General features: G+C 39.0%; 1 protein-coding gene across 1 annotated transcript in view; it reads right to left on the reverse strand.

The window, feature by feature from the left end:
- Lrp2 (low density lipoprotein receptor-related protein 2) overlaps positions 1-25,270 on the reverse strand; it is a 189,646-nt gene that overhangs the window by 120,222 nt on the left and 44,154 nt on the right. The window contains exons 5-16 of the mRNA XM_013027359.1: positions 20,668-20,778; positions 20,343-20,456; positions 19,130-19,246; positions 16,857-17,009; positions 14,793-14,912; positions 11,241-11,369; positions 8,588-8,757; positions 7,415-7,638; positions 5,428-5,634; positions 3,519-3,721; positions 1,664-1,804; positions 466-669 (exon numbers count right to left, since the gene is read on the reverse strand). Of these exons, the coding sequence (XP_012882813.1) occupies positions 466-669; positions 1,664-1,804; positions 3,519-3,721; positions 5,428-5,634; positions 7,415-7,638; positions 8,588-8,757; positions 11,241-11,369; positions 14,793-14,912; positions 16,857-17,009; positions 19,130-19,246; positions 20,343-20,456; positions 20,668-20,778 (1,893 nt within the window). The remainder of the gene's footprint in view (positions 1-465; positions 670-1,663; positions 1,805-3,518; positions 3,722-5,427; positions 5,635-7,414; positions 7,639-8,587; positions 8,758-11,240; positions 11,370-14,792; positions 14,913-16,856; positions 17,010-19,129; positions 19,247-20,342; positions 20,457-20,667; positions 20,779-25,270) is intronic.

Genomic DNA, 25,270 nt, shown 5'->3' on the forward strand with positions numbered 1-25,270 from the left:
TTTTATTATCTTTAAGAGTTGTACAAAGGAGTAGTCATTCAACAAAGCTGTTTATGAACTCAGTGTCACTCCTTTCAATATCTAAAATTCATTTCTTAAGAAGTTAGTATTATTCCAAACTATTAGCATATAGATAGACCACCAAATAAATTTTACTGCTTGAATGTGAGCAGTTTCTAGTCAATTATCTATTAAGGACTTCCAGACACTTCAACTTCCTTTCATGTTAATACTTGTCATCTCATTTACAGCATGTTTTGGAAATAAAGGATGACACTGGTTTAAACTTGATTTGTTTTTTTAAAAATATATTTATTTTCCTGATCTCAAGGTATTTGCCAAGCTTCATAAGGGGATACTGTTTAAGGAGCAGATGCAAAATTATACTGAATGAATCTGTTATTATCATTATTATTAGTAGTAGTAAAAATAGGCAAAATGTAGATGCACACACAATTTTCTTACCTGTGCCATCAATCTTTTGCTTATATATTAGGTCTTTTGATGTATCTGAGAAAAAGATAGTTCTCTCCTGGGCATCAAAATCAATTCCAACAAAAAAGGAAAGGCTCCCAGTCACTGGAACCATGACGTCTTCCTGAACAGACTGCGTGAATGGGATTCCACGCACAGCCAGCTGGGAGGAAAAGATCAAGAAGTTCTTGACAGCTGCAAAGAAAGGGACACCACAGTCAGCCAGAGTGTATTTCTAGCCTCTCTAAGCTCCACAGAATTTATTATGATATTTTGTGTAAGTCATAACTGGAAATAATGAATGGAAAAGAGAAAAGATAAGCAACCACGATGGTGACACAAGTATTCTAATCTCACTTTTTCCTAAGAAACACTTCCTTACAGAATATATATATATATATGTACAATACATATATACTTATATGTAAATGAAAGAGTTTTTTATGTAAACAATGATTTCCAGGGATGGGGATATAGCTCAGTGGGAGAGTGTTGACCCACTCTGCATAAGGCCTTGGGCTCTATTATAGCACTGGAAAAACAAAATGTGGAAATAGAAAATAACTCAAAATTCAATCCTATGAAAATTTGAATGCCATAGTTAACGTTTCAAGAAATAAAGAGAAAAAGAAGATCAAGAAAACTAGAAGCCAGGCACCAGGGGCTCACACTTGTAATCCTAGCTACTCAGGAGGCTGGGATCTAGGATCAAAGTTCTAAGCCACCCTGAGATTCTGATCACTAATTAACCACCAGTAAGCCAGAAGTGGAGCTATGGCTCACATGGTAGAGCACAAGGCTTGAGGGAAAAAAACTAAAGGACAGAACCCAGGACCTGAATTCAAGCCCCAAAATTGGCACATATATTTCTGTGCTTGTGCTCGTGTATGCACACATGTGTATGCACACGCACGCACGTGCACACACACACACGCACACATACACGAACACACACAATCACAATCCTCTAAACAATCAATTTCAGGAAATTCCCAAAGACCAGATATTGACTTGGTCAAACACAGCTCTATGTACAGAAAAAGTAGTGCCTATAAAACCAGATGCCATATGGGTTACAGAAAGCTCATTCTCAGTGAGCAAGGCAGAGGGGGAGCTGTTGTCAGGGTACAGGTGTGCGTATATACCATACCCTACACTACCTACTATAAAATTGTCATAGATATCTTACCCACACAGTGGCGCTCATCAGCGGCCAGCTCAAAACCAAATGTACACTTGCAACGGTAGCCCAGACCATCATTATCTGTTCTGTGGCTCAGGACACAGATCTGCTCACAGCCCCCATTGTTGACTTCACAGGGATTGCTAGCTGGAAGGGAAAATGCAGAGGGCTAAATCACAATGCAAAATGGATAAATGATGCACAGCATGCAAGACCACGTGGGCTCTGCTGGTGAGAGATGGGGTTTCAATTCCATAAAGCCATCGCTCCTGGCTACCCCTGCAAGCATCCAGAGCTAGCCACACCACCCACTCTCAAACCAGCGGGATGCCCACAGATGGATAAATATGGGATTCTTTCTCCCACAATCATTATGTTAGAGTCTGTCTGCCTATGTCCATGATTAGAAATAACTGCCACCAAATCGCCTTTAGTGCTATTTTTACTATTTATGAGATACAACTATTACTCGCCTGGGTACTTATTTTTTAAACAAGCAAATGTACAACCAATAATCCTAAGAGATAAATATTGTTACTCCAGAAAGATCCAAAGGATTAGAAAAATTACCCAGGGGCTGGGGAGGTGGCTCAGTGGTAGAGCGCTTGCCTTGCATGCCTGAGACCCTGGGTTTGATTCCTCAGCACCACATAAGCAAAAAGCAAAAAGCCGGAAGTGGCACTGTGGCTCAAGTGGTAGAGCGCTAGCCTTGAGCTGAAGAGCTGAGGGACAGCGCCCAGGCCCAGAGTTCAGGCCCCACGAGGACCCAAAAAAAAAAAAAAAGTTACCCAAGATTATTCAGTGGCCAGATAAACTGCTAAAATAGGATTCAGATCCAGTTCTGCCTGAAAACCCTACATGTCTGCCATACAAATCAATTTATGCTTCTAAAAGGTAGGAACTTTGGGAGGCCACAGAGAGAGCTCTTCTACCTGCTTTTTATACTCTCTTCTGAGACTTATTCTTCAAAAATTGACTTTCCTTTCTCAGGTTGACAGGCTTGGGAAACACCACCAGAAACTCCTCTAAGCCAGATAACAGGAACAGTCTGGATGATCAAACTTAGGCAGGGGTAGAGGTCAAAGTAGCTCGTAAGTTGAGTCAAAACTATCCCAAATAGAGATTTCCAAAACATTTTCAGATAAACATGCTTTTGCCCAAAATGGTAATATTAAAGAATAGTCACCTAAACATATCCATTCTGTTTTTTCTAAGTCAACCAAATTACTTTATACCCTTTCTCCACTTAACCAGACGCATTACCTAATAGAGAACTAAACTAAAGCAAAAGATGTCTTTCTCTAAATTATAATTCACCAATATTAAGTTGTCTATCAACATAGCCTCACTTACTATTGTATCTCTTTTCTTTGGCCCACAAGCAAATATAGGAAAGAGACACAGACTGTTCAGATAGATACATCAAAGCTCAAATTAAAACTCAAATAAAATTTTAAGATAATGGACTAAAATAACATCTGAATCAAAATAAAATCTTAATGATCTGACTCTATTCAGCATGAGCATGGAGACTTGTCATTTTCCTCTGTTGACCCCCAAACAGAACAGAAGAGTTTTCAAATGGATGAAATTCTCAGTGTAGAATGAAACTACGTATGTGGATTTGCTTTGCTTGCTGCTAGATTCCCCAGCATCTTCAAACAATGCAGAGACCAATAAACATTTTAACTCCAAAATATATCCATTGCTTTAGATGTCTGAGCAGCAAAGTCAATTTCATAGGGCTTAATACTCTAGATAGCCCTTCATATACTTGAGAATATTACCCAATTCTCTCAAGCTTCCTCATCATTAACTTCCATAGTTCTCAGAAACCAGGGTTATGTGGCTGGATGCTTACCATTGGGCTGCCTGAGAGCATGGTAAACAGTCACTCCGTAGGTCCTCAGGGAAGACTGGTGGTATACCTGGGGGTGAGGCTCTGTGAACTTGTTAGCCTTCATCACGGCCATCTTTGTCCAATCAGAAAAGAACACATGATCCTCAAACAAGCTTATTCCATAGGGATGAGGAATGAGGGAGCCTCCATGAACCACTGTCTTCCTATTGCAAACAATATAAAAATCATTTTTTGGTTTGTTTTGCTATATTTTTATTCAAGGTGTAACTAGTACAGTGAAATGCCTAAAAAGCTACATCATTTCTTGTTACCACATAGAAAACATAGAACAGATGCATCCTAAGATACATGTAAAGTTCCATCTTCATTTGATGGGACATACATGTGGTTTCTTGGAAAAGACGATGAAGACTTAAATGCCAGTCCTAGACAACCATCCAGCTTGTTTTTAGATTTGGAGGCAAAATTACTATTTTCTCCCTTGCTCAGTATTCCTTTTTTCCTATATAAAAGGCTAATATGTAAGACAGTATTTTAAATTTCATAGATGGGTTAGCATACTAAAAGTTGGAAGTCTGGTGGTAAATGCCCCCAGTACCCATTAACTACTTCTCAACAACAAGGGAGCAGACTATAAGTATAAGAGTTCAGCCCCAGCAAACACCCAGACCTTATGCATCTGCTTGATAAAAAAAAAAGTCACTAGATCATATTTTTCTAGTAGAAACACAGCACAGAGCTGCTTAATTAGGAAGCTAAGAAGACCAAAAAGTGCTAAACAAAGGGAAGAAATCCACCTTGCCTACCATGACCACCTCTAGGTAAACAATGATTCCATTAGACACACGAATAAAGTGAGATAGAATTTCACTATATCTCACTAAAACTCCCTTATTTTCTTTATTTTGGTACTGTCTTTCTTTTGGGGAAAAAAATCTTAGCTAAAACAGCACATAGGGCTCTAAGAAAAAACTTGAAGAGACTAAACATAAGGATCCAGTTATATGCACTATGTATGTAGGATATCAGTTCAGGCCAGCCTAGGTGAAAGATAGAGAGACAGAGAGAGAGAGAGAGATTTTGGAGATATGATGTAAGTAGTAGAGAACCTGGCTAGGAGGCACAAGACCTTAAATTCAAGCCTCAATACTGTAAAAAAAATTCTACCAGACTTGAAGTATACTCCATTGGTGTATACTCAGTGTCAGAACATATGTTTAGCATGTATGAGACATGAAGCAAAAACAAATGTAAACTTGAAAACATAAACTTGGAATACATATAAGCAGAGTAAAATCCAACCAATTCCCATTGTTAAGTTAAAATGTAGCTAGGTGCCTATGGCTCATATCTGTCATCTTGGCTATTTGAGAGACTAAGATCTGGAGAATCAAATTTCCAGACCAGCTCAGGCAGAAAAGTTTATTAGACTCCATCTCAATAGAAAAAGCTGAGTTTAGTGGCATGCATCACATTCACCAAGCTATGCACCAATCTATGGAGAGTCCCAGCTATGCAGAGAAAAACAGGAAACTGATTTCGTTGATCAGATGTATTCCCAAGCATACATCTGTCTTTTCTGAAAGACTCTATATCAAAAATAAGCAGTATTTAAAAAAAAAAATATGGGCTATAGATGTGGCTCAGTTGTAGTTCAGATCCCAATACTGTGAAAGCAAATAATAATAATAATGATAATAATGTTTGTTGAGGAAACATTAGAAAAATCAGGTAAAGTGGTCTTGGAAAATAAAGCATGAGAGAAATAAATGAACTTCAAGGTAAGTGACACATGTGCTTCATGAGTTAAGGAGGTTCAAAGAATCAGTCTATGTAATATTTTATGACTGTCTTTACAAAACACAAGAGAAAGTAACAAAACTTGTAAAACTATAAAAATGTCCCTTACCTTTGAATTCCATCATAAGTTACAGTTTCAACATAGTCATAGCGGGAGTCAACCCAGTAAACTCGCTGGGATACAATATCCAGAGTAATGCCAGCAGGCCACCCCAGCTTTGTCTTTACTAAGTCTTTCCGGTTGCTGCCATCCATGAAAGCTCTTTCCAACTTGGGTTCCCCAGAAAGGCTCTCCCAATCTGAGAAGAACAAATAGCTACAAAAGAAAAAGCCAAAGATGAAAGGTTCTGTCATTTTGCAAGGTTATCAGAAAATATTTATTCAGTGTATTTGGATCAATGGGATTTACCATTGACTACCAATGGAGGGATAAAGCATTAGATATGAAAAAGTGTTTACAAAAGGAAACACAGGAGGCTAGCAAGGTGGCTCAGTGGTAGAGTGCTTGCTTCGTATGCATGAGGCCCTGGGTTCAATTCCTCAGCACCACATAAACAGAAAAAATAGCCAGAAATGGTGCTGTGGCTCATGTAGTAGAGCACTTGCCTTGAGCTAAAGAGCTGAGGGACAGCGCCCAGGCCCAGAGTTCAAGCACCACGACTGACCAAAAAAAAGGAAAAACAGCACTACATCAGTGGCTCACACCTGTAATCCTAGCTGCTCAGGAAGCTGAGATCTGAAGATCATGGTTTGAAGACCAAAATGGGCAGGAAAGTCTATGAGAATATTGTCTTCAATTAACCACCATAAAAGCTCAAGTGATAGAGTGTTAGCCTTGAGCAAAAAAGCTCAGAGAGAGCACCCAAGCCTTGACTTTAAGCTCCAAGACTGCCACCAAAAAACAACAACAAAAAAAAGATACAGAAGTAAACACACTATATAAAAAAGGATACAGGAATAAACACTCCATGTTTTTTAAGATACAGGAGTAAATACACTTCATTTTTTAAAAACAATAAACTCTAAATAGTAATTGCTAAAATGCATTAATATAGCAGTCTGAAATTGTGTAGTTAGTTTAACTTTCTCCTCTGTTCCCTAGCTCTGTATTTCACTTCTTGTTGATATGAAAGAAAACTTAAAAATACAGTTTAAGAAGAGCCATCAAGCTGGGGGCTGGTATCTCTAACTACTACTAACTAACTATTCAGGAAGCTAAGATCTAAGGATCTTGGTTCAAAGCCAGGATAAGCAGAAAAATCCAAAAGACTCTTGTCTCCAATTAGCCAGAAAGTGGCATTTTTCAAGTGGTAGAGCACCAACCTTGAGAGAAAAAACTAAGGGAGACCATAAGGCCTTGAGTTCAAGCCCTAATATGGCATACATGTACACACATTTACACACACACACACACACACACACACACACACACAGAGTCATCAAGTTATAATTTCTTTCAGTCCTCCACTCTGTGGCATAACCCACTGGACAGTACCATTTTCAAGTACAGCTGATACAATACAATTGCAAACAACTACTAGTCATCAACACTTAAGCAACCTATAATTCATCCAAGGGTACCTAAGACCCTGGTGCAAAATTCTAGAAAACTTAAACCTTCTAAAACACTTCTCAAATGTGGAGATTGGGAACATTTGCATTTAAACTTGAAAGAAAGCTGATTGATTCACATTATAATGAGATATAAGCATTAATCTCAGCTCCAGCCTGTAACAAGCACTAAAAGGAACATTACAACTGCCTTTCTCTTTTTTAAAAAATAATATTAGCTAACTCATGTTAGAGCAACATTTTATAATGGAGCAATATAATATTGTTTGACCATAATAATTAAATAACTAATATAAAGTTCATATCTCAATGCAAAGTATATTTAGCACAGCAGTAGATGTGTTTGTATTATGTGTCCTCAAATAAGATTACAGTTAGACAATTTCTTTAAAGGCCTCATGAATAGCAACAAAATAACAAAAGAAATTTAGATTAACCACCAAATAATCCACTAGGTATTTCATATTTAGGGGGAGGAACAAAACTTGAACATACAGGAATTAGTACGTTTTCACATGACTTACCCCACAGTTGGGTCCAAGGCAATTCCTCTAGGATGCCCTAAGTTTTCAGTAATAAGGGTAACCCGCTGGCTTCCATCCAAATTTACCATATCTATGCGGTTGACCTTTGTCTCCACCAGGTAAAGTTTATTGTTAATCCAGTCCACAGCCAGATTCTCTGGAGCTTCCACAGAAGCATTGAGAACTTCTTGGATATTTACACCATTAATGTCAACTGAAAAAACCTACAAGAAAAGCTAGAATTATACTACATAGGCATGACTGTGGGCAGTTTTCCCACTTCATTCAGAATGTCTATTTTGTAGGAATCAGTTATCTTCTAGACCTTCTTGGTGTTTGTTATATGTTTAATTAGAAGATTGGAGGTGTGGCTTCAGTGGTACAACACAAGCCAAACAAGCATGAGTCCTGAGTCAAGTTTAATTAGAGTATGGATATTTTGGATGAAGATGGTAGTGATGGTTTGTGTTGATCCTTGGTTGTAATCAAATCTGAATTATTAGTAATCTATATTTCTAGAAAAATTATGCAAGTTAATATTTAAGTGAATTAGGTTTTATTAGTATGTAATATATTAAAGGAAAAATAACAGGAAAAATAAAATTCTGTGCCTCTTTAGGGGTCTCTATAACTTAGGTTTTAAAAATCTGTACTGCATAACTCAAAGTTGAAGTTAAATCATCTCACTTTCCAAATAAGACAGTGTAATGAAACTGTGGCTATTACATAGTGTCAGTGTTTCTTATCCTAATCCTCAATTACAATTCCACTTAGAAGATGCAAGTACAAGTCTGATTTCTATCATCTAGAAAAGCAGAGTACTTTTTACATTTTAAATGATCAAGTTTCAAAACTGACTACACTAAATCTCGTTTTTGAAAGAATGTCTACTATTTCTTTTAATTAGGCTTTTGGACTCATTTTGGAATAAAATTAAAAGTTTCTCCAACTTAATCCATATAATAGACTGCTTTGTGTAATAGGTCCCATGAAACAGTATAGCATGGAGAAGGTGCTGATTAACATAAAATATCTTAAGGGCCTTTTCTGTTAGAAAACAATGGCGCTTTCCCTTCAACTCCCCCCCCCCCCACCAAAATGAGAAGCTATCAGCACTTTTCACTGGCAAGTTCTAGTCAGCTCCCAAGCTACACTCCAGAAATTTCTATTTACCTTATCTCGCACAGGATCTGTCCAAAAAACTTTGTGCAGACGGTAGTGAAAATCCACACCCACGGCCACGCCACGATTTTGAGACTCTACTAGAATCTGGAAGCTTCTTCCATGAATATCACCAATAATCAAATCTCGACCATTGGAGAAGATAATGGAGGCCTCTTGAACTAAAGGTGAAGAAGGAAACACTCCTTCAAGTGAGCAAGGACTGACATGCTTTCTGCAATTGCAAATGTTTTCTTCTATGTTACCTTAGTTCTTCCTAAAATAAATCTCTAAGAAAGACAGATGGTAACCATTCTGTCCATTTTTTAGGTGGACAAACTAAGGCACAAAGAAGCCTAGCAAACATATCCAAAGTTACAGTGAGTTAGGATCAGAATCTGGCAAGAATTCAACCATCCTAATAGTCCAATGAAGTATCAACAACATGAGAAGGCACTTTATCTTCATGTGCTCCTTTAGATTGTATGAACACACTCTAAATTCAGAACATACTTTAAAGATCACTGAAGAATTCCTTGTTCTGTAAAATCATATATATATATATATATATATATATGTATATATATGATATAAATATGGCAGGTGGTAAGTCCAAATGTGGGCTGTCTATATGCAATAGCTAAAAGTAAGAAATTATTTAAAATTCCATATGTAAAGAGAATCAGTTAAATGTACATACAAAGAGGGAATCTTTTTATTTTTTGTACATTTTTATTGTAAAAATACTGTACAGAGGGGTTACAGTTACATGAGCAAAGTAATGAGTACATTTCCAAAGAGGGAATTTTATGCTACTATAAAGAATTAAAGAAGATGCCGGGCGCTGGTGGCTCACACCTGTAATCCTAGTTACTCAGGAGGCTGAGATCTGAGGATCGCGGTTCAAAGCCAGCCTGGGCAGGAGAGACCGTGAGACTCCTATCTCCAATAAACCACCAGAAAACTGGAAGTGGCGCTGTAGCTCAAGTGGTAGAGAGCTCGCCTTGAGCTGAAGAGCTGAGGGACAGCGCCCAGGCCCAGAGTTCAAGCCCCACGACCAACAAAAAAAAAGAATTAAAGAAGAGCTCCATGTGCTCCTATGGAAAGCTCTCAAAAATATATTGACATTATGCTTTGGATATGTATGTGTGTGTCTTTGCAGAGGGGCAAAGTGGGATAAAGAAAAGGAGAGAAGGGTGAACAAATGCAGTCATAGTATTCAGTATACTCTATATGGAAAATAAACTTCGCAACTTGTGGGCAGGGATGGGAGGGGAAATCTAGGGGAAAGTGAAGGAAGGGATGACATTGTCCAATAAAGAAATGTACTCATTATCTGAGAAATGGTAACCCCTCTGTACAACACCTTAACAATAACAATAAAATGATATTTAATATATATATTGACAGCAAAATAAACTGCATACAGTTTGTTGCTGTATATGTAAAAATAGTTAAATATCTATACTTACTTATACTTATTCATGCATTTAAAGATGTCTAGAATTGGAATAATGAAACAGAAACTTGTGGGAGAGGTGAAGTAGAAAGTTGCAGGGGAACTGGAATGTGGGAGACACTTTACTATATATTCTCTTAAAAATTGAAAGTTTTGAACATGAATATATTACCCATTCAGAAAATAAAGAAATTTTAAAATCAGCTGTACCTAAAAGTAAATGCGTAAGAAATCAGTTATTTCAAGACAAAAATAACTAGAAAATGGGACATTCATAAATCAGATGAAGCGTATAGTTTCAGAAAGCACCAAAAGCACATCACAATCAAGTATAAAACAATAGCTGATGAACAGAGGTAAAAGCTAGGTGTGTGGCAGCACACTTGCCTAGCATGCACAAGGCTCTGGGTTCAATTCCTAGCACCACAAGAAAAATAAGAAGTTAAAATAGAGATGTGGAAATCTACAGTAACAAAAGTGGTTTGGAGAGATTACAGTACTCTTAGACAGAGACCAACAAAATATCCAGAATGAAGACATGAAAATTCTCAGCCAAATTTTGAAACATGGTATGAAACGTGGTATGAGTAATGCCAAAATTATTTTCAATTTCGTGGTAAGCAAATTAATTAAAGTTAACAGCCAGGTGTCAGTGGCTCCTGCCTGTAATCCTAGCTACGCAGGAAGCTGAGATCTGAGGATTATGGCTCTAAGATAGCTCAGACAGGAAAGTTCTTGAGATTTATCTCCAATTAATCACCAAATAGATGGATGTAGAGCTGTGGCTCAAGTGATAGAGTACTAGCCTTGAGGAAAAAAGCTAAGGGAAAGTACCAAAGCCCTGGATTCAAACCTCAATACCTGCACACACACACACACACACACACACACACACACACACACACGAAAAAGTTGAATGTTCAAGTCAGTCAAATGTAGTCATAAGACTTATTCTAAAATTAAAAGTGGTGGATGTCAGAGTATCCTAAGCCAATAAAGAAACTAATAAAAAAATTAATGATCACTATTAATACATATATTGATATGAAATTAATATTGACCCATCCTTCTCAGCAGCAGGGGACATGCCAATTTGAGATGATAAAATCCTGCCAGCAGCATAAATGTGAGTAGCTCTTTGCCATCAGAAGGAAGATACACAGAAGTTAGCTGTCAAGAGATACACAGTGTGCACAGTTTACTCACAGGAATCATTAGCTCTGCAATGCTGCTCACGCTCCAGGATGTATCCCTCCTCACAGTGGCACAGATGGTGGCCAAATCGGTTCTCACATTTCTGATCACAGATTCCCCATATCTTGCAGTCATCAAAGTCTGTCATGTTTGAAAAACAAACACATGCATAATCATGTTTAGAAGAGTTTCTTGAGTGCTCTCAGACAAAATCCTGGAAAGCATGATGAAGAATATAGTTATTCCCTTCTCCAAAAGGACTCCCATCTAGCAGTTGGCCCCAATTCCAGGAGTACTGTAAAAAATAGGAACTCAGAACAGGCACCTTCAGTGAAAAGAAACAAACCCAAGATCATGGAAATCACTTTGTTAAATCTACCGGATTCACAGCCCTGTGGCACCAGATTTCACTTATTTGTCACATATGGCTTTTAGTATGGATTCGTACCTCTAAAACTTTGCTTTTCAAATAGTAGCCCCTATATTTATCTAAATTTGGCATTTCTTTGAAAAAAATAAATAAAATTAATAATACTGTTCCCTGGTCATATGTGCTACATTCTAAGTCTCCAGCACATTAGAGAGTATTAGAGTAAGCATACAGGAAAGTATACATACTGAAGAAGGCTCCATTAGGCAACATTATTTCGGAACAAGTAAGACTTGACTTGCCCACATGACAGCTCTAAACAGTTAGCAAGCAGAAGCAGGAAGACCACAAGTTCAAGGCCAGCCCAGGCAAAGTTAGTGAGATATTACCATAAAAACAAAAGGGTTTTGAGGGTGTGGCCCAAGTGGTAGAATGCTTACCTAGCTAGGTCCTAGGTTCAACTCACTGAAACACAAGCACACAACAAATATGTATCATCAGTTAAATAAGAAGGAAAGCGTGCCGGGCACCAGTAGCTCACATCTGTAATCCTAGCTACTGAGGAGGCTGAGATCTGAGGATCACAGTTCAAAGCCAGCCCGGGCAGAAAAGTCCATGAGACTCTTATCTCCAATAAACCACTAGAAAATCAGAAGTGGTGCTGTGGCTCAAGCAGTAGAGCGCTCACCTTGAGCTGAAGGGTGCAGGGACAGTGCCCAGGCCCAGAGTTCAAGCCCCATGACCGACACACAAAAAAAAAGGAGAAGAAGAAGAAGGAAAGCGTGAGGAGAGTAGAAATTAAGTTTTTTTCATGAGAATCAAAGGGAGTGAAAATTAAGTGAAACACTATATGCACACATAATCCATTATTTTTATATAGTTTTCTTCCTATTTTGTGCCTCCTCATACCACCAAATACTGCTCTGAAAATAATTTAAAACCTGTTTTTAGTTTAGGCCACCATAGGCATCTCTGACCTTCTGCTGCATAATTCTCCTCCATGCTGAATGACTGCCCAATACTAACTCTGCACCACCTTGTCATTCTATCAACAAACAGTGTGTCCTGTCAACCAGAAACAATGAGCCTTTAAACTGCTTCAGCGTGCCATAGAGGGCCCATTATCAAGTCAAGACTACCAGGAGCAGAGAAAGGGCAGGAAGATGCCAGATCTCATGTCAGGATCAACTCAATTTTATTCTTGATTACCAAAAGGCCTTCATCAATGAGCTATGTCTAAAGATGAGAAACACTGCATATATTTTCAACACAAGAAGCTTCTGGCATGATCCAGCCATACACAAGGAAATCTTCTCATGAGTACGTGTTGGTTTGAAATGCATGAGATAGCAAACCAAAACAATAATTTAGCTAGTTAAACAAGTACAATTGGTTTCATAATATCATGTATTTAAAGGGTTCTCTTTACAGAAAAATACGGTTTTCTTTGAAACAAAGATGAAATAAATGTTAAGCCAGCTTCAAAACTCATCAAGCACTTTTGAAGGAGAGGGAAGGTCACAGGAAAACAATCTCAGCAGGTAGGTAGCAGGGGCCTCACATTCACAAAGGCTTCAAATATCGAGATGGGCACCAGTGGCTCACGCCTATAATCCTAGCTACTCTGGAGGTTGAGATCTAAGGATCACAGTTCAAAGCCAGCTTGGGCAGGAAACTCCTTGAGACTCTTATCTCCAATTAACTGCCAGAAAACCGCAAGTGGTACTGTGACTCAAGCAGTAGAGCTGAAGAGATCAGAAACAGTGCCCAGGCCGAGTCCAAGACCCATGACTGACAAAAAAATACATATATATGGACTCATGAGCCTGTCTCTAAATAAGGTTGTCCATAGTAAAAGTCCCAGAAAGATACTGGCAAGACTAAAAGTTGTTTTTTGTGAAGGCTAAACAAATACCCCTTGTGCATTGGGTCACAACAAACTAAAAGTGTTTTTATGAATTCTGAAACGATCATGTACACAACACATGGTATCATTTTCTATATTACACTCATTGGGTATTCATTAGTAAGCTATGTGTAAAATAACCTTGTTATATGTATGTGTAATATAACCTTTTCATTTAAGAAGTTATAAAACATTGAAGTTGGAAGTGGAGCTGCAGCTCAAGTGGTAGAATGCCAGCCTTGAGCAAAATAAAACACATGAAATCTTGAGGCCCTGATTTCAAGCCCCAGTACTGGTAAAAAAAAAAAAAAAAATCAGAAATAAGAGCTAAGCATGGTGGCACATGCATGTGTGTCAGAACTCAGGAAGCTAAGGCAGGAAGACAGAAAGCTAGAGGCAGTGTCAGTTACATAGCAAGACTGGTTAAAACAAACAAAACAATAAAAGAAAAAAATCCGGGAGGAAGAAAAGGGAAAAGGAAATGAAAGCATTAAAGCTTATTGTTCATAGCCTAAGATTTGGTAATCCATGGTCATGCCTAATTTCCCCACTCTAATCATAGCAGCACGTAAAGCTGCAATCAGAACCAAAAATGTTCCAGTTGGAGAAATCATTCTTGTGATTCAAATAGCAGAGATGTGGGGAAATCGTTGGTGAACTGGTGTCTGAGTGAGGGATGGCCAGAGCTGGAAGCATCATAATTTAAAAACAAAACTTGTTTGTCTTGAATGTGAGCTCCAGCAGAGGTGAAATTGGTGAAATTAGCCATCAGCTGAGCGTAGGCACTGACTTTGCCTATCCCTGCCAATCACCAGAGCAATCATCTGGTGATCTTCCACTCTATCAGGTAACAACTCTTTAGTTGCTGGATCTTATGGACATTTGTGCATCCTAGAAAACAGGCCAAGAAAGCAGGCCCAGGAGGGGCACTTGATGGGCTTAGGGCAGCGGATATCTACCAGCCATGTGGGTGAAAGTATTTCCTTACTTAATACAACATGGTACTGACCCTTCTTCCAAACACTACAGAAAGAAACATAAAATACCACTCCCTTCATCAGGGAATGGACAAGTCCATGTAGCTCTAGTCAACCCCCTCATATGAAACCACTCTTGAACTTCGTGTACCTCACACAAGCTCTTCAGAGTCCACACTTCCCACTTTGCGGGTTTTCTGTGAGAACTGAGCACTCTTTGATACATAGACCATCACCCCTATGGAGGTCAGAGGTCACAGAGCCTATCAGCACACTGTGATGATTCCCAGGAGCTCCCTCCTGTCACTTACCAAGACAGGTACGGCTGTCATTGTGGTTGATGATAGATGCTGGGGGACAAAAGCATGCTCCTCCACTTGGTGTCTTGTGGCATTGGTACTCACAGTTTAAAACAGAGCACATACTCATATCTAAACAGAAGGAGAGGGGGAAAAAAATCATTGTTAAGTGAACAGTTTCCGGAAAGAGCAGTTTAGCTAACAGCTTCTTTTCCTGTAAGTAAAAGCCAAAACAAGCATGAGGTAGAAGAGGAAAAGTCTGTCACCATAAAAACCTTCCTGCAATATTGTCCAGTAAAAAAGCCTTGTCCATAAAGCATTACCAATGCTGTTAGGTGCAATTACAAAACCACCACACATGCTATTTGTGGAAAAATCAGATCCTAAGTCTATCATTGTGTCTAAGCATTAAAGGGGACAAAGAACTCACAAGGCACTGACTGACAATATGCTCTAAAAAAGTTAGAGCTTGGCTATCTTCAAGTGGTGAGATTCTGTGTGGGTTTTTTGGTTGGTGTTTCCATTTTTATTTCCCTTCGTTAATTTTTTTAATCCTTTCAGCAATGACAATAAATCTGTTAATTTTAAAGCTTTTCAGCAGAGTTCCTACATAAGATGGAACATCTCAACATATTTAAATATTAGATGTTTTTTCATGGGAAAATCCTTGGGGTTATTATAGTACTATAGATGCATTTGGACAATCTTGATTTAGAGAGTACACAGCCAATTAAATCAAGTCCATATCTTGCATTCCCTAGAGGCCTATCAGCTGTCCAGAGTTGTTAATGGTGAAGGGAATGTTCTACAGCCACAAAAAGAATAAAAGAAAAGAACTCCACACAGTTTCCCCACAAAATAAAACATCATTAATGATAGTCACAAAATTTGTATTTAAGCTGCTTGTCTTTTATGGAATATTAAACTCATAAATGAATTTGTTAAATAACTGATCTTAAACATATTGCACAGTTTCTATTCCTTGGCACAAGTAGTACAATAAAAAGAAAATTGACACAAAAAAAAAACATCAACATACAACACTGGGCATGATCAATTCAATTTTACTATTAGAAAACAATTCAAAGCCAAAGCAAGGAGATATGACAAAGTAAACAGGTCTCAAGAAACAAAGGACTGCCACTCATTTTGTCATATCATTGCTAAATGACTCCATGTTCCTGACCAAATATATGGTATATGTATGTGCTCAATGGAGGGAAGATAGGAGGAGGACACAGGATCAGTGGGAAATGGGAAAACATACAACAAAGGGGCCCATCAGCTGAAAATGAACTAAACAACCCAAAGACAGCAATGGGAAGAGAGGGATGAGAGGGAAAAAGGGAACAGCTTACAGTAAGCAAAAGGAAAGAATGTACATATCACCTGATGTGGAAGATATAATTGTATTGTCAAAGCTCATAGAATTCACAAACTTTATAGACCATGATAATGACAATTGGCCTTGTGAAGGTTAGAATGTGTTTGTGACTATAACTAAGTATCACTATTCCACAATAGTGTGAAATCTGTGAATTTTATGTGATCACCTAACCTCAATTTAAAAAAAAAAAGTGAGAGAAGGGATGGGTTGGGAGCAATGGATAACAATGTTGTCAGACACTTTGTATTCATATACTGTTTTGTAGAATGGGAACTTCTTTGTACAACTACTTAAAGATAATAAAAAAAAATTTTAATGAAAAGACACTGCTATAAAAAGAATTACGCTACTATAGACCTGATCACTAGGTGGAAAAGGCTTCCTAAGTCTAAAAATAAAGGACAAATATTTTATAGTTAAAAAACAAAGAAAAGAATTCAAAGTACATACCCTGGAAATTAGGAGCATCATGTGAGACAGTAAAGACAGATAAGGCCTTTGTCTATTAATGATGAAACTAGAAATTAAATGTTCTAGACAGGGCTTAGAGTAGAGTGCTTGCCTAGCATGTGCAAATCCCTGGGATTAATCCCTAGCATTATAAAAATTTCATCATCATCATCAATAATAATAATCATAATAATAAAATCTAAGTATTTTTGGAGTCATCAAAATTGTTCCACATTTACCACAATTTCTTCCACTAGTCGTGTTGGTTTCATCTTCTCCTTCTGGACAATCTGAAACCCCATCACAAACTTGAAAAATGGAGATGCATTTTCCAGACTTTGGACAAGCCCATTCTCTTGGGTAGCATGTGTGGTAGCGATGGTGACTGCTTTCTGTGGAGGAACAAGAGACAGTTGCAGGCTACTACAAGGAGGAGGAGGCTTTTCTCATTCATGGTTAAGAGAAGATTGGGTTGATAAAAGAAATCTTTATATCCTTCATACTTTGCAATACTCTGTAATTTACAATAAACACTCCTATTCCTAACTCTACCATTAGCGTTTTACTGAGATTCTAAGAAATGACAAAATGCAATTTTGCCTCCGGAGGAAATAGCCCCCATAGGCTACAAGAGTGAGAAGCAGATATGAGCCTGAATTATCAACAAACTAGATTCATAATCTGCTAAGAGAATATTCAGTTATTTATTCATAAAGTATAGAACTAGGGCCATCAAGGTAACTCCACGATTCCTGAGTTTGAGGCTTTCTCGTTTGATTTGTTTTGCATTCAGTGAAATGTTAACAATAGAAGGAAAACTATAACTCAAATGTAGGAAAAACACTGCCGAAAACATGAAAACATAAACTCAGAACAAGCATCACCTTGATTATATCCGGGATTAGCACAGCATAGGTAACGTGTTATATGGTATGGGTATTTGTAACTTCAAAACTGTGGGAGGGCTGGGCACCGGTGGCTCACACCTGTAACACTAGCTACTCAGAAGGCTGAGATCTGAGGATCACAGTTCAAAATCAGCCCAGGCAAGAAAGTCTGTGAGACTCTCATCTCCAGTTAACCAACAGAAAACTGAAACTGGCACTATGGCTCAAGTGATAGACTGCTTGCCTTGGGCTGAAGAGCTAAGGGATAGCGCCCAGAGTTCAAGCTCCAACAAAAAAAAAAACAAACAAACAGAACTCTGGAAGGTGTTGCTGATGACAGCAGCAGGGAAGGAGATGAATATCATTGGCAATTCCTTCTCAAATAACCCTTCACCCCATCCCTGGGCAGTGACATGTCCTACACCTATCAATCCCTACCTTCATGCCAAATGTTTCCAGTTGGCCTCTCCATCACAGGGGACCTTGACCCATTTAGAGTTCAGAATTTGTAAAAATCAAAACAAAACTCTTACCACAGTTCAATCGCTTTTCAAGGTTGTAAAGTCTAAGACAAATCACATTTAAAACTGTTTTTCCCTCATTTCCCAGCCTACTACTTTAACATATATAAAATGGGTGGTCTTAAGGGGAACAGGTCAGAAGAGACAATTCAACAAAAAAAGTATCAAGAAGTTGAAATATGGGCTGGGAGTATGGCCTAGTGTTAGAATGCTTGCGTAGCATGCATGAAGCCCTGAGTTCGATTCCTCAGTACCACATAGTGCTAGCTTTAAGCAAAAGAAGCTCAGGGACAGTGCCCAGGCCCTGAGTTCAAGCTCCAGGACTGGAAAAAAAAAAAAAAAAGAAGAAGTTGAAATATGCCAGGCCACTGGTGGCTCATGCCTATAATCCTAGCTACTGAGGAGGCTGAGATGTGAGGATCACAGTTCAAAGCCAACAGGGGCAGGAAAGTCTATGAGACTTTATCTCTGATTAACCACCAGAAAACCAGAAGTAGAGCTGTAGCTCAAGGCAGAGTCCCTTGAGCAAAAGAGCTCAGGGACAGTACCCACAGCCTGAGTTCAAGGCCCATAACCAACAAAAAAAAGTTGAAATATAGCTTAAACTGGAAGTGGAGATGTTACTGAGAGAAGCAGATGAATGGAAAAGGGAATGGGGAACAAATACAATCATGACACTGTGTGTGTGTGAGAGAGAGAGAGAGAGAGAGAAACAGGAAGTGGAAATCTGGTATGACTTAAAGGGGAAGGGATAGGTAGGATGAGGGAGAATGATGGCAGGTGACTCTAATCAAGATGCTCTGGACACAGAAATGGACATGTTAAATTATAACCCTCTTGTACCATAATTTTGTGATTTAAGAAGAAAGAAAAAAGAAAGAGGAGAAACTATTCTATTTTTCCTTAGTAACGGGAAGAAGGCTTTTTGATGCTATATCTGAGTTCCATCTTTTTAGGAAGGCTGAGAGCCATCACCCACTAAGTCCCTCCATGACTCCTCAAACCTGAGGCTTGCTTATCATACCAAAGATGTCTAATGAGGAACAGAAATAAAATTTCAAGAAAAATACATTTCTACAGGACTCTCACACCCCTACCCCTTACCACATCCATCTTCATCTGCATTATCTTGACAGTCATCATCTCCATCACAAACCCAGTTCTGATGAATGCACTGCCCACTGGGGCAAGTGAACTGATGGCCACCACAGGACTCGTACTCTGGAAGAAGACAACAGAGCAATCAGAGACATCATCCCTGGGAAAAATTCCAAGCACTCGCTCACTGCCTACCCTGATCACCAAGCAGATTTCCGTTATCAATCACCCCCTTTAACATCTTGACAAAATGAAAAAAAGAATTAAGGAAAAGAGAAAGGAGCTGGGCACCAGTTGTTCACACCTGTGATCCTAGCTATTCAGGAGGCTAAGATTTGAGGAGGAAGATTGAAAGCCAGCAGAAAAATGCATGAGATCTATATTTTTAAGCACCAAAAAAGCCAGAAGAGGAGCTATTTTTCAAATGGTAGGGCTCTAGCCTTGAAGGAAAAAAGAAAGCTCAGGGACAGTGTCCAGGACCTGAGTTCAAGCCCCAACACCAGCACTAGAAATGGGGTTGGAGTAAAAGAGAATGGAAAAAAAGAAGATAGCAGCAGCTTGGGATCCAGGAAATTAACTCAGGTGCCAGTCTCTATTGCTCAACATTAAAAATGAAATAGTCTATAATAAAGTCTGATAAAGTTATTAGAAATCTATTCCTGAAGTATGGGTAATTTAAAAGTCTTAGGATAAATACTACCTGTACCCTGTAGCTGAAGGAAAGTCAGCAAACCATCCAGCAGCAACACCTCAGCTCTGTACAGACCCTTAGAGAACACAGAGTCTTAGGCCCAACAATATTGCTAAGACTACCTGGCCCTACCTGATCTTTTGTTTGTTTGTTTTTATGCCAGTACTGTGTCTTGAACTCAGGATCTAGTGTTCTCACTTGGTTTTTTCACTCAAGGCTAGCACTCTACAACTTAAGCCACATCTCCACTGCTGGCTTTTTGGTGACTAGTTGGAGATTCACAGACTTTTCTACCTAGGCTGGGTTCAAACTGAGATCCTCAGATTTCAGCCTCCTGAGTATCTGGGATGATAGGTGTGAGCCACCAGCACCCAGCTCTATATAATGTTTTGATTCCATCTGCCATCAACTTTAGTGACTCAACTTTGGGGGGAGGGGTAATTATACTGGTATAACAGTGAGAAAAACAGCAATAACAACAAAAAAATATCCCTAACCACACGAGCCAGAAAAAGGAAACCACCATACCGCAGTTATGTTCATCAGTGCCGTCATCACAGTCAAGGTCATGATCGCAGATATAGGCTCGAGGGATACACTCTCCATTGCCACACTCAAACTCACTGTGTGTGCACATCCCAGCTGGAGCACAAAGTCAAGCAGGAAAAGGAAAGAAACATTTTACTTCCAGTCGAGCCATTTAATCTCATCTCTACCTTAAGTTTACAAGGTGACTCTTAGGCGATGGTTTCCTGATAAATGTTTAACCAACAAATTCTCCAAGAACCAAGAGGGCCTCAAGTCTCCAAAGGAGACATCGACATACCATGCTCCTCCCGAGCACATGACTTACTGCAGTTGGCTTCATCCGAGGAGTCCCTGCAATCAATTTTCTGATCACACTTCTGACTTGTGTTATAGCAGGCTCCACTGGCACAAGTAAGCTGCTCACATGTTGGATATTCTATGTTGAGAAAGAATGGAAAAAGAAAACAAACCTTAAATTAAGACATTCTCCCAATATGTTGCCATAAGCCCTTGACAAAGAGGGGAAGACCCCTAGGACCAAGATGCGGCATCTGGTCACTCCAAGTCCTCAACACGCTTGCCAGCATATTTCTCTAAAAAACAGTGTACTAAAATTGTAAAATTAAATTAAAGTGAGGTAAATACAAGGAAAAGGCTTCAGAATATGCTGAACATTTTTGGCCAAGAGAATAAAGGAAGCCAAAGAAAAACATCCAGAGCAGATTTCCTGCTTCGTGCTTCTAAGCACGAAGTCCACTCAAATCAAAGTCTGTTTGTCTCTGTTTGTTTGTTTGTTTCCTTTAAGAAGTATTCAAATGTTTTTTTTTCTTTCATGCAATTGTTTCTAACATATTTATAAGATGATTTCTTTGTTGCTTTGTATGTCCCTCCCCCATGGTATAACCCCTGCTTTCACTGTATTTGATGTTGGTATAATTTGTAGAGGGGAAGGAAAAAAACAAATTGTTTAACTAGGGATACAGGTGGACCCATTGCAACAATGAGATGTACAAATCATTATGTCAAAAAATGAACTTTACAACTTTGGGGGGGGAGGACCTGGTAGGGGATGGGGAGAGGTGGGTATGGGAAGGGATGGGAAGGGGAAACAAAGGAGGAGCCAACAATGCTTGATAAGAAATGTACTCATTTACTCATTATCTTGCCCATGTAATTGTAACCCCTCTGTACAGTATTTTCACGATAAAAAAAAAAAATAGCAAACTTGCTGAGTGCCAGTAGCTCACACTTGTAATCACAGAGATCTGAGAATCATGGTTCAAAGCCAGCCTGGACAGGAAGTCTATGAGACTCTTATCTCCAATCAACCACCAAAAAGCTATAAGTGGAGCTGTGGCTTAAGTAGAGGAGCACCAGCCTTGAGCAAAGAAGCTCAAGTTCAGTGCCTATGTCCTGAGTTCGAGCCCCAGGACAGGCACCAAATAAAAACATTTAAACAACAACAAAGAATAGCAAACAAATAGAATCAAACATAAATGAAATGGAAGATAGTTTTAAGTAGCTGACTAAAATATTGCATTTTTCTGAACTTTATTTGATAATAGTTCCAAAGAAGCTAGTGCGCAATATCATCGCTAGCATGGAAAAGCTCAGCTTTGCCAAAGTTCTTTTATACTGGTTACTCCACTGTTTATTAATTCTGCCTTCAAGGGGATGCAAAAAACCAGGGGAGGCCAACAAGCAATTCCCTGCCCCAGACAGCTCCCGGAATCAGTATGGTAACTAGCCTAACAGCAGCAAGCAGAGAAAAAAAAAAAATCTTAGAAAATGCAGCTCTCTGCCTTAGATAAGCTACCTGTCAAGGGGAAATTTAAAGGGGCTAAGATTGTGGCTACCACAGAGGTGGTTGTTCTAACCAGGAGGGATCTGGGTAAGTTATGAGTTGTGCTGGACAGAGCTCTTGCCTTCGTCAGCAATAAATCAGCATCCACGGACTCAAGTAAAAGTTTACTGACAGCTCCTTCCTTCAAAAAGACACAGGAGAGGTAGGGGTGAGAATGTTGAAAGGGGTGACATTAATCAAGATGCATTGTATTCGTAAACTGCTGTGTTAAATAGTAACTCTTTTGTACAATTACTTAAAGATAATTGTGTGTGTGTGTGTGTGTGTGTGTGTGTGTGTGTGCATACAAAATAGGGATAAAAAAAAAAAACAAGACCAGCTTGCTGTCATCAGGGAGGTATTATATGGTCACACTGGACTTCTTGTCTCTATCCACAATGATTATGATTCTCTCTCCATCAGTAGAGGACCCCCTCAACTCCTGTACCCCCAGAGGTGCAAAGCCATAGGAAACACTATACTGAAATCTTCACTAAACACTGAAACTGTTTGGAAATCAAATGTTTTCCCCCCTTTGGAGATCCACACAGAGGGATCCATTCTAACTGCTCACTCTGAGAAAAGGAAGAAATGAATAGCCCCACCACTTCCTTTGCTAAAGCCATGAAGGAGTTTCGATGTAATCCAGGGGTGGGGGCAAGTGGGGGGGGGGGAGTCACCATCCTATGAGCTTCCCATTAGGAGAAAGCTAAAATAATCTTGTTTAGGGGGCCTAGTTGCTTGGCGATCCTGGGTTTAACTATATAACTAGACAGACCAACTCTACTCAGTGAGTCAATGTCCTGCAGGATTATAAGCATGAGGAAAATGAAACATGACAGGAAACTATGCAGGAGGACATGAAGGAGACTATTGGCTCCAAGGAGAAGATTGACAAGCACCTAGTAACTCAGGCTGCAACCTTTCATCTTTATCGGCCACAAAAATGTGAGACACCAGTCCACATACCATTCCTTGCTTCTACGTAATATCTTCCAGTTCTAAACTGGCTTGTTCCTGCCAAAAGGAGAGCTGCCTCCAAATATACAAAGATTGGTGTTTGAAGATTTGGAAAATGTAATCTCTGCTAATAATTCATGTTAGTGGTAAGTTTCACACAATAGTCCTGTTTATTTAATCAAGGAGGAAAACATAGGAATGTAGTTTGAGGTCCCAGTAAACCAACCAGAATGGAAATCATTTACAGCTAAGTAAGATACTAATAGAGAACACTATTCTTTATTATCTTGCCATACATACTATAAGTATGTTCTATTCTCACGATGATAAAAATGGATAAAAGAAAGCAAACATCATAGACTAAGAAACTGAAGCCCAAGATTGCACAGAAAACAAAGTTACTGATAGACAAAAGCAGCCCAGATACCAGGAGCTTTTCAAAGTCCAAGAGTCATCTTCAATCAATGTTTCTTAATCTGGCTATCAGAAAGGTTCATACAGTCAATGCCATGATTTCCCAGAAAAAGTTTGGCTGCCAGCCCTTAGTTAACACTACTACCCATTGCTAACAAAGCAATCAATAAGAAATCAACAATATGTTGAAAAGTATGCATCACAATAATGTCAGAAAGTTCAATATGCATGAGTATCTCCCATCTTTATAACCACTTCATGAGGCAAACACTATGATTATTTTTGTCATATAGTTGAAGAGCCTGGGGCACCAACAGGTTAAGGAATTTGAAAAAACTGGGCTACAGGGCTGTGAACTGAAGAGATAAAATTCAAATTCAAGCAATCTAGCTCCACACCTCATTCCTAACCACCTTCAAAACTCACATGACCCTCGGAATTCTTCGAGGCTCCTTCTAAGGGAAGGAAGGAGGAAGAAGCAAAACATTATCAAAGAAAGAGTGGTATTAAGGCTGGGAAGGTGGCTCAGTGGTAAAGTGCTTGCCTTGCATGCATGAGGCCCTGGGTTCAATTCCTCAGCACCACATAAGCAAAAAGAAAAAAGCCAGAAGTGGCACTGTGGCTCAAGTGGTAGAGCGTTAGCCTTGAGCCAGAGCGTTAGCCTTGAGCTGAAGAGCTGAGGGACAGCGCCCAGGCCCAGAGTTCAGGCCCCACGACCGGACCAAAAAAAAAAAAAAAAAGAAAGAAAGAGTGGTATTAAATGAAATGGAGACGGAAATCACTGCAGAAAAAAGATGAAAAGGGGGAGAGCTGCTTTCTTTCATCCAGTCAGCCTCTTCTGCACTCTGGGAAACCTACAGCGGTGAGGCCAACTCCAGAAGAAAGCAACTCTCTAGATTTCTGAACCATAAGGTGCATTCTACAAAAGATGTCAATCTGAAACAATTTAGGTAGTCCAGAAAAAACTCTGTTAGGAATCCCAACTTTCAAAAGAGGGACCAAGACAAACAAGAGAGTCAATAAAACAGGCCATAAAGTAGCAGCTTGCCACTCCCCAGCCCACCTCCAACCACATCAATTTAAGCCCCAGAAAGAACCAACGCCCAGGGAGCAGAGTGATACACATAAGAGAACAATAAGGAAATGTTCTTGTATCTTTCTAAATACAATTTGAAATGACCGTCAATAAAAGGTATATATGATGAGGTTTATAAAATGAAAATATGTAATCAGCACCTTGCAAAGAGAAAGAAAGCATAATCACCCCATAGACTGGAAGAATTGAACGACCGTCAAATTTGTTCTGAGCCACTTTCAGGAAGCCGTGACCAAAGGGGAAACACAATGTGTTATCTAGCCCTCCTTATCCTTTTATCCCGGTCCCTTTGTAAGATCTGGGTGTTTAGCTCCAAATTCCTATCTGGATTCTATTTGCAGAGCCTAGATCTTAGATAGACTGTAACCTGAAACACTGTTCCTAAGGTCTTGGATTTAGAATCCCTCCTTCTTTCCATGTACAGAGCTACAACCTCTAAGTAAACAGTAGATTGAGACTGGTATAGTTCCAAATTAAAGCAACAACTAAGAAAATTAAAACTTAAAAAGCCAATATAAATTTTCTGACACAGGGGTAAACAAGAAACAAGATGCAAAATGATGCATCAAAGGAATAAATGTTTATATCAGAGGAATAAATGTATATAATACACAC

The sequence above is a fragment of the Dipodomys ordii genome, unplaced genomic scaffold, assembly GCF_000151885.1.
Source record: "Dipodomys ordii isolate 6190 unplaced genomic scaffold, Dord_2.0 Scaffold5, whole genome shotgun sequence".
Classification (NCBI taxonomy): domain Eukaryota; kingdom Metazoa; phylum Chordata; class Mammalia; order Rodentia; family Heteromyidae; genus Dipodomys; species Dipodomys ordii.